We start from the raw sequence: 13,749 nt of genomic DNA on the forward strand, positions 1-13,749 counted from the left end.
TTGAACTACACAGGCGTTTTTCCCTGTGTTCCTGGCCCTGTGCCTTAACAGGCCTCAGGATTCAATTAAACACTTGTTTTAATTTATATCTCTTTGTCTGGCTGTGTTATTTCACAGGCTCACCCTCAACCCTCACCCGGGACGTCACAAGGACATATAGAGGGTCTGCTATTTATGCAGTCTATCTGGCTGTTAAAATTAACTGGTCAGCCATTCCTGGCTGGTTAAATACTTTTGAATATCGGGTAGTTAATCTTTGCAGCTGCGCTTTTAAGTTTTGTTTTTTTTAAACTATTTTCCTCATGTTATTATTCTCCCTTTTTAGAGTTAAATGCTAGCACAGTAGATTTCCTTATTGTTCTCTCTTCAGTTATTAAATCAAATTTGATAATGTTATGATTGTTATTGATGCCAAGTAGCCTTACTTCTCATACCAAATGCTGTGTGCCACTAAGGTCTAGATCTAAATAGTTCCTCTTCTTGTAGGTTCCTGAATGAGCTGCTCTGTGAAGGAATAATTTATTTCATCTAAGAACTTTACCTCCCTAACATGTCTTGATGTGACATTTACTCAGTCAGTGCTAGGGTAAATAAAATAAAACAAAACAAAACAACTTCTGTTATACAGTTGGGTCAACACTAGGTGGCAATGTTATACACACAACCAATAAAAAAAATACAACAGCAGACTAATGGAGAAAATATACCTTAGAGGTCAATGCTTAAAGTAAATAAATATTGGCAACCTATAAGATACATCAATATAATCACTGGTCAAATTACTCCATACTCCCCCAGATTCTATATATGGCGCTCACAATTGCTTGCAGAAATTTGGACGCACAACCAATATCCAAATGCAATTTAATTGAATAACAAACTAATTAGTACCGGTTGATATTGTGTATCTGGATTTTCAAAAGGCATTTGATAAGGTACCTCATGAAAGGCTACAGAGGAAATTGGAGGGTCATAGGATAGGAGGAAATGTCCTATTGTGGATTAAAAACTGGTTGAAGGGTAGGAAACAGAGTGGGGTTAAATGGGCAGTATTCACAATGGAGAAGGGTAGTTAGTGGGGTTCCTCAGAGGTCAGTGCTAGGACCGCTGCTTTTTAATATATTTATAAATGATTTAGAGATGGGAGTAACTAGCGAGGTAATTAAATTTGCTGATGACACAAAGTTATTCAAAGTCGTTAACGTGCGACAGGATTGTGAAAAATTACAGAAGGACCTTACAAGACTGGCAGACTGGGCAGCTAAATGGCAGATGACGTTTAACATGAGCAAGTGCAAGGTGATGCACGTGGGAAAAAAGAACCCGAATTATAGCTACGTCATGCAAGGTTCCACGTTAGGAGTCCCAACACGTAATTAAACTCTGGAATTCATTGCCGGAGAACGTAGTGAAAGTGGTTGGCTTGGCAAAGTTTTAAAAGGGGTTGGACGGTTTCCTAAAGTTGCCCTTGACCTGGATTGGTCGCTGTCGGGGACAGGATGCTGGGCTCGATGCACCTTTGGTCTTTTCCCAATATGGCATTACTTATGTAATAATTGGGTGCTAATAATCAATTATTGTTACTAATTAGCAACAATTACAATTTATACATGCATCTTGCTAGGCGTATTCTATAAAGATGCAAATGCAAATTCTAGTGCATGAATCTGAAACAGGGGAGGGGCATGGGCAGATCATACGCGTTCCAAGAACTAAATGAAGACTGAACTTGGCCCTGCTGTGCCTTCTAGAGGCTATCTATTAATGCTGAATGCTGTGGTTCAAGTTTTAAAAACTATGGAGAAAAGGGTAGGGAGACTGGTTAATAAAGTTTGCTTTTCTAAATTCTGTCTTTATCAGTTTGCGCACTCTGTTATAGAATATGTCCGATCTAGATTTACACCAGGTTTCTTATTATTTATTGCATTTGTATCCCACATTTTCCCACCTCTTTGCAGGCTCAATGTGGCTTACAATATGTCATGAATAGTGGAAAGATGAAAGACAATATACATTTAGTATTATAGAAGGGTCTAGAGTAACATGATAACTAAAAACATGATGGTAGTTTAACAAGCAAATGTTGTAAGGCAATTCTGGATATACGTTTAGGAGTTCATATTTGTTGATCTTTGTGGTGTGCCTTGTTGAAGAGATGTGTCTTCAGTAGTTTGCGGAAGTTAGTTAGTTCATAGATCGTTTTTAAGCTGCACGGCAGCGCGTTCCAGAATTGTGTGCTTAGGTAGGAGAAGGTTGACAAAAGTGTTAGTTTGTATTTTAGACCTTTACAGTTGGGGAAGTGAAGATTAAGGAATGTGTGGGATGACTTTTTAGCATTCCTGGGTAGTAGGTCTATCAGGTCTGACATGTATGCTGGGGCGTCTCCGTGGATGATTTTGTGAATTAGGGTGCATATTTTGAATGTGATCCATTCTTTGAGTGGGAGCCAGTGTAGCTTTTCTTGCAGGGGTTTAGCACTTTCGTATTTTGTTTTACTGAATATGAGTCTAGCTGCAGTGTTCTGAGCTGTTTGAAGTTTCTTGATCTACTAGGATCAATAAAGAATCCTGTCCCACATCAGCCACTGCCTTAATATCATTCAATAGTGACAGTAACACTGTCCTGTGATCCTTAAGAAAACCTGATCTATATTGATGAATTATCCCCTTATCATAATAAAACTTATCTGAATAAAGACAGCTCTAAGTTTTCCTAACAAAGCAGTTCTACATGGTTTACAATAAAACATTTGAAATATTAAAACATGACATAACAGAGAAAATGTTGAAAATGGAAGCGAGAGAGAGAGAGAGAGAGAGAGAGAGAGAGAGAGAATGTTTCTTCATTTCCCTGGGGGGGTCAGAAGGGAAGGCTCCATTGGGATCAATAGCAAACCCTTCTTTCCATTCAGTGTGTGTTCTAGAAGTTTGAGCTTGGTTGTTCAGTGGATTTTGTGTGAAACTGAATATTTGCTAAAGACTTCAGAGTGTGAAAGTTACATTGTCTTTTTCCCTGTAATAAAGTGTGAATCAAATTTTCCTTTGTTTTGTCAGTAGCTTATTTTCTGGTTTTGAAACAGGCTCCTTGGGCCTGGATCATTTTATTTGTGGAGTGCAAATTTGATTCCCCTAAACTTGTGGCTTCCCAGCTATTGCTGATCTTATCCCAAAACCCTGTAGTCAGTGAATTTTCTGGTAGCCTTTGAAGGTGAACCCTTTAACATCCACAGGGTCTAAATCCTCACTGAAATGAAATTACACTTGCTTAAGTCTTGTTTTGCTATATGCAGTAAACAGATTATAAATCAAGGAAGTAGAAGTATATTTTACAGTTTAAGAAGATGTCATAAATGAGGCATAAAACAAAATGCAGCTACATATCACATAGTGAGTCTCTGCCTGAATCTGACTACTTGAATTTGGTCTATCTCCATCTGCTGGAAGGAAGGACCTCTCTCATGGTCTGGACTATTAGGATAGAAATCTATTTAGCACATATGAACGCTCTCCTTTCCATAGGTTGAAGGCACAACATTTTTAAAAGGAACATAAATTACTACAACCTCCTATCAAGCAACAAAACTACTACTGTACAATTATTCTTCAGTTCAAACTGGTCATATTCTTACCATTGAGCAGGTCCGTTACATTGTTCAGTGTCTGATTAACCACCTTCCCAAGCTTGTCAGAAATCATCCCTCCAAGGACCTTGCCAATATCTGCAGAAATTATTTTAATACCATAAAACAGATTGTAATACATAGGAAACTGCTGATTTGGATATACTCTTTTATGATGTGTCAAAGCCATTTAAAATGTACCCCATCCACCTCAACAATCTTGCCATGTAAAAGCCATGTCATGCCCTATATCATCTCAATACACTGTCAAAAAAAACCCATAAAATTCCAGATAAACACACGCCATACTGTACACAGAGAACCAAAAAACATAGATCAAATTGACTAAATGAAATTAAGACATGGAATTCATAAAACCAGAGCTTCTATACTCCTCTGTTTGTATTTGGAATTTTAGCCCATCTGATGGAGACCTATATAAATTATTAGATTTACAACAGACTTAGAAAAATCCCTAGACTAATTCAGTAGACAGCAGAATTAATCAGGCACATAAGGGGGAAATATCATCCGATGGTGAAGGGACAAACTGGTCTCCCACAGCTCAAAAGTTCAGTTCAGAGTTCTGAGCATGTACAGCCCCTCCCACGCTCATTGGTCTCCTCAGCTATTTCCAAAGCTTAATTTATTAGGCAACTCTTGGGCAGGCAGGAGGGACTGTGTGCCTCATCAATCCTGATGTCTATGGAAATCACCTGTTCACTTCCCTCAAAGCTGAGTGGGAGTCCTCCAATTACACTACTGCCAGTGGGGGGCAGTGCTTCAATTTATTTTCAATTGCTAGGGACAGGCAGGTTCCCTGGAGTCCTACGGAGCTTGCTCATCTCTTACAATTGAAAATGTGATAGTGAAACAGCAGCACCCACTGGCAGGAGTGTAGGTGGAGGACTTCTTACTCAGCTTAGAGAGAACAGTACATGTGTTACATGTGAGCAACATTGGTATTTCCATCAACAAGCAGAATTGAGTTAGGCATAAAAGTGGGCGAGCCCATTAACTGAACTTTTCATAATTTCAAGAGCTGCACCCACAATTTGAAGAGTTACTAGCTTAAAGGGACAGACCAGCCAGAAAAGCTTGAGCAAAGGCACCATCTACTATTGATACCTGATCTAGCATTTGTGGATTTCTCATAGATGGAATGTTGGAAAAATCCCTGTATTTCTTGGCTTTTCTCATAGCTGCTTCAACTAACACAGAGGCCTTGGAAAGCTGGACCTTGTTGAAACTTGGGCTTGGTGGATTTTGTGCAGTGGCATAATTTTCTCATGTATCCTCAATATTGAAACAATTACATTGGTTACCTATGTTGCAAACGCTTGTTTATCAGACTTTGTATCTCACAGCCCCTTGTTATTTGAAGGAATCTTTGTCTGTATACCAGCTACGACAAGTACTGAGATCAGAAATGGCTATGAGTCTTTCAATGGATGTTGTGAATCAATTACATTACGCTGACTCATGGGCTACGACCTTTGTGTCGACAGCAATCTCGCTATGGAATGCACTTCCTGACCAACTTCACCTTTGTGGCAGCTTGACGCAGTTTAAGAAATTCCTAAAGATTTGTTTATTTGTGACAGCATATTTTTGAAACAGGTATAGTAGTCATGTGATGTAATGCAGAGATTAATATGTTTTTAATTTGTCTGTTAAGTTTGTAATTCCTTTGTTATTTTGATGGTATTTTAATTATGTATGTTCATATTTGAAAAGCACCTAATTTATAGGTGGTCTATAAATTTTTTAAATAAATAAATTATATATCTCATAATGCCTCTATATTGCTCCATGGTGTGTACTGTGTGCAATTCTGATTGCCGCATCTCGAAAAAATGCTATATATATATATATATAAAGTGAACAAAATTATTAAAGAAATGGAATAAAAGGCTAGGGACGTTGGGGCTTTTCAGTTTGGAAAAGAGATGGCTGAGGGGAGATATTATAGAGGTCTATAAAATCCTGAGTGGTATGCAATGGATAAACAGCTGGCCACTGTTGGAAACAGGATGCTGGGCTTAATGAACCTTTGGTCTGTCCCAGTATGGCAACACTTATGTACTTCTGTAATCAATTGTTTACATTTTCATGAAGTATAAAGGCTAAAGGACATGCCATGAAGTTATTAAATACTGCATTTAAAACAAATGTATCAAAATAATTTTCACTCAATACATAATTATGTTCTGGACCTCACTGTTAGAGGATGTACGGTTTACAAAAAGATTTGGACCAATTCCTAGAAGAAAGGTCCATAAAACATTATTAAGATAGACCTGGCGAGCGCTACCACTTACCCCTGGGGGTAAATAGCAAGGAATGTTATACATTTTGGTATCCTACCAGGTACTTTGACCTAGATTGGCCACTATTAGAAACAGGCTGCTGGGCTACATAGGTCATTTGGTCTAACCCAGTATAGGAATCCATGTGTTCTAAAGTTCCACTTTTTTTATTATTAATAGTCAAATAACAGGTGGATTCTGCAACATATTGAACTCCGCGTTAGGAGTTACGGATCAAGAAAGGGATCTGGGTGTCGTCGTCGATGATACGCTGAAACCTTCTGCTCAGTGTGCTGCTGCGGCTAGGAAAGCGAATAGAATGTTGGGTGTTATTAAGAAGGGTATGGAGTCCAGGTGTGCAGATGTTATAATGCCGTTGTATCGCTCCATGGTGCGACCGCACCTGGAGTATTGTGTTCAGTACTGGTCTCCGTATCTCAAAAAAGATATAGTAGAATTGGAAAAGGTACAGCGAAGGGCGACGAAAATGATAGTGGGGATGGGACGACTTTCCTATGAAGAGAGGCTGAGAAGGCTAGGGCTTTTCAGCTTGGAGAAGAGACGGCTGAGGGGAGATATGATAGAAGTGTATAAAATAATGAGTGGAATGGATCGGGTGGATGTGAAGCGACTGTTCACGCTATCCAAAAATACTAGGACTAGAGGGCATGAGTTGAAGCTACAGTGTGGTAAATTTAAAACGAATCGGAGAAAATTTTTCTTCACCCAACGTGTAATTAGACTCTGGAATTCATTGCCGGAGAACGTGGTACGGGCGGTTAGCTTGACGGAGTTTAAAAAGGGGTTAGATAGATTCCTAAAGGACAAGTCCATAGACCGCTATTAAATGGACTGGAAAAATTCCTCATTTTTAGGTACAACTTGTCTGGAATGTTTTTACGTTTGGGGAGCGTGCCAGGTGCCCTTGACCTGGATTGGCCACTGTCGGTGACAGGATGCTGGGCTAGATGGACCTTTGGTCTTTCCCAGTATGGCACTACTTATGTACTTATGTACTTAATAGTCTTGCAGAAGGCTATGGATAGAGTCAGCAACAATTGCTTTTGGTGCCCAAAAATATTTTCAATGGCCAAAAATATCTAGCCTTGGTTGTAAGGAAAAAAGTCTCCTTAACCATCTTCTGATCAAATCCTGGATAAGATATGTTCTCATATAAGGACTTGTTCCAGGTTGGAGGGGGAAACAGGTCAGATGGAATTCATGTAGAATCTTTTTTAGCATAAATAAAATATACCATATAAGGCTCTTTATACTAATCTAATAATCCTAAGATTCAGACAGCATTCCAGCAGTGAGAGGGGTACTATCCAGTCTTTTGTACTGAGTGTCACACGTATGATTATCTCCCAGTTGGAGAGCGGTTATATGTATGTAGTCGATACAAAGAGCTCCTAGCTCTCAGAGAACAAGTTGGTTCTCTTGAGGCTAGATTAGCAGACTTGGAGGAGCTGAGACAGACACAGATACATAGAAGAGGTGTACAGGGACATTGTAGAGAAGTTCCATCTCCAGTCTGGCCTTGGAGGAGGGAGGTCTCCTAAAAGGAGAGTATCACCCTGGTGAAGTAGAAAGTAATTCTGTAGCTAGGACCTGCCCACCAGGGGATGAAATATTCTCTCGCTCTGAAGATGTTTCTCCAGAAGCTTCTGCCCAGGAGAAAAGGGTTAGGGCAGCTATTGTAGTTGGTGATTTGATATGCATATAGCTGGGTGACTAGTGGACAAGAGGATCGCCTGGTCACTTGCCTGCCTGGTGCAAAGGTGGTGGAATTGCAGGAAGACTGGGCATCAAAATGGGAGATGAAATTTAGTGTGGACAAATGAAAAGTGATGCACATTGGAAAGAATAATCCAAATCATAGTTACCTGATGCTAGGGTCCACCTTAGGAGTCAGCATCCAAGAAAAAGATCTAGGTGTCATTGTAGACAATATGCTGAAATCTGCCCAGTGTGTGGTGGTGGGCAAAAAATGCAAACAGATGCTAGGAATTATTAGGAAAGGGATGGTAAAATAAGTCCAAAAGTATTATACTGCCTCTGTTTCAATGCATGGTCTGACCTCACCTTGAGGACATGGAACTCCTCTCATATGAGGAAAAGCTAAAGAGGTCAGCTTGGAAAAAAACAGATGGCTGAGTGGGATATGATGGAGGTCTACAAAATCCTAAGTGGTGTAGAACAGGTAAACGTGAATCGATTTTTCACTATTTTCAAAAGTACAAAGACTAGGGGACACTCAATGAAATACTTTTAAAACAAATAGGAGGAAATTTTCTTTCACTTAAAGAATAGTTAAGCTCTGGAACTCATTGCCAGAGAATGTGGTAACAGCAGTAAACATACTGGTTTTAAGAAATGTTTGGACATGTTCCTTGAGGAAAAGTCCATACCCTGCTGTTGAGATACACATGGGGGAAGCCACTGCTTGCCCTGGGTTTGGTAGCATGGAACATTGCTACTATTTGGGTGTCTGGCAGGTACTTGTGACCTGGACTGGCCACTGTTGGAAACAGGATACTGGGTTAGATGGACCACTGGTCTGACCCAGTATGGCTATTTTTATGTTCTCATCAGTAAACGCACTAGTTTCTGCTCTGAATCAGATGTAGAGACACTAGAGAGCCATGAGAAGGGTGCAGAGTTCTGTCTCTGCACAAGAGTAAATCCTGTTAAATAATAAGGTACCTCCGAAGGCTCCTGACAAGTGGCATTATGCAAAATATACTTTTTGCATATTTGATGTATGTACTTTTACATGCTGCCTAGAATGGTAGGTTGTGCAAGATAAACATTTTTGAAATAAATACATCTTTACAGAAGCCCCTGACAAACTCACTGAATATTTTTTGTAGGAATGTCCCAGTTGTCCCAGAAGAGACACAGATAGAGATTCATCAGTGAGTGTGTACAGCACTGCAGTTTTAGGAGGAATCTGTTGCACAGAGGTGATAGAGGCAGTGCTGAATCTCTTCCCCACTGTGTCCAGGGGTTCTGCACAGGAGGAAAATTAACTGAGCCAAGGGTGTAGCTCTATAACAGAATCCAAGCACTGCTTATTGAGTGGAACTGACAGTGTGCTGACAGGCTTGTGCTCCTTTAAGTATGACGATGTGACAAACAGCCAGCTTCCCTTCCGGCTGTGGGAGGAATTCTGATGGCAGTGTGCTATAGGCCTGGTAGACTGCAGGGTCAGCTTTTTTCTGTTCAGAGACAGTCTGTGATCCCCTTGGGCAGTTGGAGTATGGAGATCACAACGCCCAGAAGCTGAAGGCTGCTCCCTGGAAGATTCTTGACTTATATGCACAAGGTGTACCGATGACTGCACAGAAATAATTCTCCTTTGATATTTTTCTTTTGCAAGAGATGCTCCTTTGCCTCCAAATGGTCAAAGTCAATTCAGAAAACCTCTTCTCTCGAGGAAAACATGAAATTACAGAGCTGAGGAGACCACTGTATGTGGAATTGGCCACATACTCAGAACCCAAGTTCTCAGCTTTATGTGAGCAGTTCCATCCCTGCACCACTGGATGACGTTACCCTCTTGTAAGCCTGATCAATGCTACTTGGCGGAAAATCATTTTTTTTGTTCTATTTAACCATTACTTTTTTTTCTTGCCTGATGATTCCTCCTCTCTTCCAGCTCTACTGGAACAGGTGATGGGATCCTAACACCATAAGTTTTAATTTGCAACTACCATACCTGGATATTTTCTCCCTATTTTAACACACCTATCCTCTTACTATTCCTAGTATGGTTGTTGCAGCACTGCCCCTGAGACTATAGAAGCCCTGATCCCAGCTAATCTGGGGTAGAGACATCCCAGATCTAGGCACTCAACTGGAAACCCTCAATAAGGCAGTGCCACTGATCCACCAGGCCAGTCTCCTATCACTTTCTTAAAAATCTCATTAATAAGTTTTTGCTGCTCTGCTATGGAACCTGTTATTCACTTCACATCAGAGAAAAAGAACATGACTGCATTCTGACAGATGCTGTGCGTTACCAGGTTCTAGGTGCAACCTTTCTCCTTCAGTCTAGATCAGTGATTCTAAACCCAGTCCTCAGGACATACCTAGCCAATCAGGTTTTCAGGATATCCTTAATGAATATGCATGAGATAGATTTGAATACGAGGTAGTTGGCATTTAAGTCTCTCATAGGCATATTCATTAGGGGTATCCTGAAAACCTGACTGGCTAGGTTAAGAAACCTTGGTCTAGATCAATGTTCTCGTCACGTCTTCTGTATTTCTTTCTCCTTCCACACTGTTTTCTCCTCTTTGTCTCTCAATTTGTGCTCTTCCTATTTCATCATATTTCAAGATCTGTAAAACTTACGTCACAGCACAAAGGAGAAACTACCAACACCCGCAGTCCTGCTTTGACACTTACTGATGAGGCTGCTGTTTGTCTTTTCTATTGGCTGCTCACTAGCACGGATGACAACATCAATATCCTGGAAAAGGAAGGAACTTTATAAACACAAACTCCAAGTAGACATCAGAAAGTAAGAAATCTGCTTTGTCCGTCTGTCAAACTCATGGCCAAATCAGTGGCGTAGCCACAGGTGGGCTTGGGTGGGCTGGGGCCCACCCATTTAGGGCTCAGGTCCATCCAACAGTAGCACATGGTAATGAAAATGCTGCTCTCCACAATACTGGCACCTTCGCATGCTCAGTTTTCAGCACATGCCTGCTGCAGACTACCAAGGTGGAGACTGTAGAGAAGCATTTTCCCACCATCTGAGATATTTTTTTGGGGTGGGGGAGAGAACATTTGGTGCCCACTCACTTCTTGCCTAGGTCCACCCAAAATCTGCTCTCTGGCTACGCCCCTGAGCCAAATACCAGCTTCTGGCATTCACAGGAGTGGAGGGTCTCCCTGGGAATTAGAGGACAAGTGAGCACCTCTGGGTGCCCCTGCTTAGATCCTTCCTCCTCTATATACCCCTTTAACCTATGGCTTATTCCTACATCACTGGACTTTTTTTTTTTTTTTAAGATTGAATGTAAGAATTTTATTTAAATATCTTTTATTGAGGCATTCAAATGCACAAACAAGAATCTCACAATCATAGTAAATAACGCCTTCACTTTCTATATAAACCTCCCAAACCTTCCCCAGCTTCGAGAATTTACACTATAAATTTCTGCATAACACGTACATGCATCCCAGTAGGGCTCGGATAATGGGGATGCCTACCACAGGTGACTGTCCGAAGATCCAAGAATTTTGGACACAGATGTGGGCATATTTGAGTGATATGCTGGAGGTACCGTTACCTGTGAATGCGACAGTGAGTTTGTTGGATGCGTTACACTTTGTCCAAACTGGTCTCTCTTTTAATACTGATGTGTCATTGTTCTGCTTATCTTGTTACTTTTAGTTCCAATAAAGATATTTTTTTTTTTAAATGAATGATTTGCATGAGGGAATGCAAGTTCCGGCATTCTTCATTTGCAAAGCCTATTTTATGCCAATAGATTCAATTTTATTACAATGGATAGTGGAGCAACCTCTCACATTAGGCTTATGGTGTAATCAAATGCATGAGCTCCTCACAATGGAGAAAACGTTGGTGGCAGAAGCAGGGAATTGAGCAAAAAGGGCCTCACTGAATAGCCAGTAATGGCTATTGCTCCTCATACTTATCCTCTTCTAAACTGTGTTTATGAGTGGTTGTCAACCCTTTAAGATAATGATGAATTTGTATGTAAGCAAGGATATCAATCCCTGTCACACTAATTGCAGTGATTTTACCAACGTATGGCACACTAAAGGGTGAGAGAATGAGCCCATCCTTGCCTGTAAAACATAAGAAAGAGCAAAGGGAGACCCGATACATTGTTTGTAAGATGCATCACAAAAATCTGAGGTATCAAAAACCCAATCTCTGGCATAACATAAATTACAAGCTATATTTTACTTGCATATGTCTGTAAGTCCCAGTCCCCCCTCAGCATGCAAGATTTGCAGGGCTCGTATGCTTAGTATGGCCTTCCAACCACCCCACAGGAGCTGCCTTAACATCTTATGCCAATGAAATAATTATCTACAACATATGAAATGGGTACAACCTCTTGGATAGGAAAATCATAATAAGATGCACCCAACCCCATAAAGGTATTGATAGCAGTGCCCATCTAACCAAATGTTGGCTCGCCTCATGTAATATAGAATTTATATTAATAGTTCACATATGAAATAGACAGAGGGATATAGAGACCTAGATATTTTAAAAAGTGTCCCCCACTCAGCAAACCCTCTGTCAATCTTATCTCTTCAGATTTATTATAGTTTATAGCCAAACCCAATAGCTCAGTAAACTCAGTAAAATTATTCAGAATGATAGGGAAAGTGCGCTTGGGAGTGCCCACCATTGCCAAGATATCATCTGCATATGATACCAACTTAAGCTCATGATGCACCAAAGGGAGACCACACACCTTAAGATCCTGCATGAGTTCTGTGTCAAAGTTTCTATACAAAGCACAAAAAGAGTAGAAACTGGGCATCCCTGTCTGGTGCCCTGACCAATGTCAAACTCTGAAGAAAGAGCCCCATTTACAAGTACTCTTGCCTTTGGAAAGGCATATAAAGATTTTATCGCTCTTGAAAACCCAAAGTGCACCAATTTGTCCCACATATAATCCCAGCGAACAATGTCAAAAAGCTTTTTCAATATCAAAGATCACCAGCATCGCCCCCATCCCCATCTTCTGAACCTATTGCTTAGCACTCAACAGCCATTGTACATTGGCCACTGTATTATGACCTTTCACAAAACCAGCCTGGTGAGTCTCTACCAATTGAGGCACAAAATCCATTAATATGAGCGATCATGTTTATGTCTAAATTAAGCAGGGATATTAGTGTATAGGATATCAGACACATCTCATCTTTCCCTTTATTTGGGAGAAACACGATCATAGCGATATTCATTAAGGGTGGAAATTGTTGGCGCTCTACCGCCTCTTCAAATTGGAACCACGCTATGGCCCATTAGTTTATAAAATTCTACTATAAATCCATCTGGGCCAGGGGTCTTTGTTACTAACCACACCTCTCAGATTTCTCTCAGAAATGAGTTGGGGCAACACCAACCCCTCAAAAAATTTCCTCCCCCCACCTGAGACAGTTATTGGAGTATGATATAGGATTTGATAATATTGTTGGAAAACTGGACTAATAGCATTCTGAGTGGTACATTCCCCCTTGTTGTTCCTCATCACAGGAATAAATCTGGGGTCCTCATATGTGTAAGCTAAATGAGCTACACATCTACCCATCTTATTCCCATATTTTAAAAAAATCTATGATTGTATTATACCTATAAATAAAAACGTCTTTAAAACATATATAACAAAGTGCCCATTTTGGGGGAGATTCCATATATGGTGCCTAGAAAATCCACATGGAAATCATTTTCACCTAAGCGCATTTTATAAGATTTAGGCATGGCATAGTTGATACCCAAGCACCTAAAACTACACGCATCCATTTATACCAACAAAAACGTGGTGTAAACTTCTGCATGTAGATTTACGCCGACTGGGCCCATATTATAACAGCATGCATAATTTTCAGAATGCCCTTGAAACGCCCATTTCCCTGCCCATAGCCATACTCCTTTTGAACTACGCGCTTTAGAAATTTGGTGCAGTTCATCACAGAATATGCTTGGCAAGTTATGCGCATAAATTCTAATTATTGCCAATTAGTGCTCATTATTGCTAGTTAAGTACTGTTAACACTGATTGGCTTGTTAAGCCTATTAAGTTACGCGCATTGTGATGGAAT

At 40.3% G+C, this 13,749-nt stretch overlaps 1 protein-coding gene across 4 annotated transcripts in view; it reads right to left on the reverse strand.

Moving 5' to 3' along the window:
- Nucleotides 1-13,749, reverse strand: part of LOC115470017 (prominin-1-A-like) — a 174,463-nt gene that overhangs the window by 82,013 nt on the left and 78,701 nt on the right. For all 4 annotated transcript variants that reach the window (XM_030202863.1, XM_030202860.1, XM_030202861.1 and 1 more), the window contains exons 6-7: nucleotides 10,342-10,405; nucleotides 3,629-3,718 (exon numbers count right to left, since the gene is read on the reverse strand). In XM_030202863.1, coding sequence (XP_030058723.1) covers nucleotides 3,629-3,718; nucleotides 10,342-10,405 — 154 coding nt within the window. The remainder of the gene's footprint in view (nucleotides 1-3,628; nucleotides 3,719-10,341; nucleotides 10,406-13,749) is intronic.

Source organism: Microcaecilia unicolor, chromosome 5 (genome assembly GCF_901765095.1).
Source record: "Microcaecilia unicolor chromosome 5, aMicUni1.1, whole genome shotgun sequence".
Classification (NCBI taxonomy): domain Eukaryota; kingdom Metazoa; phylum Chordata; class Amphibia; order Gymnophiona; family Siphonopidae; genus Microcaecilia; species Microcaecilia unicolor.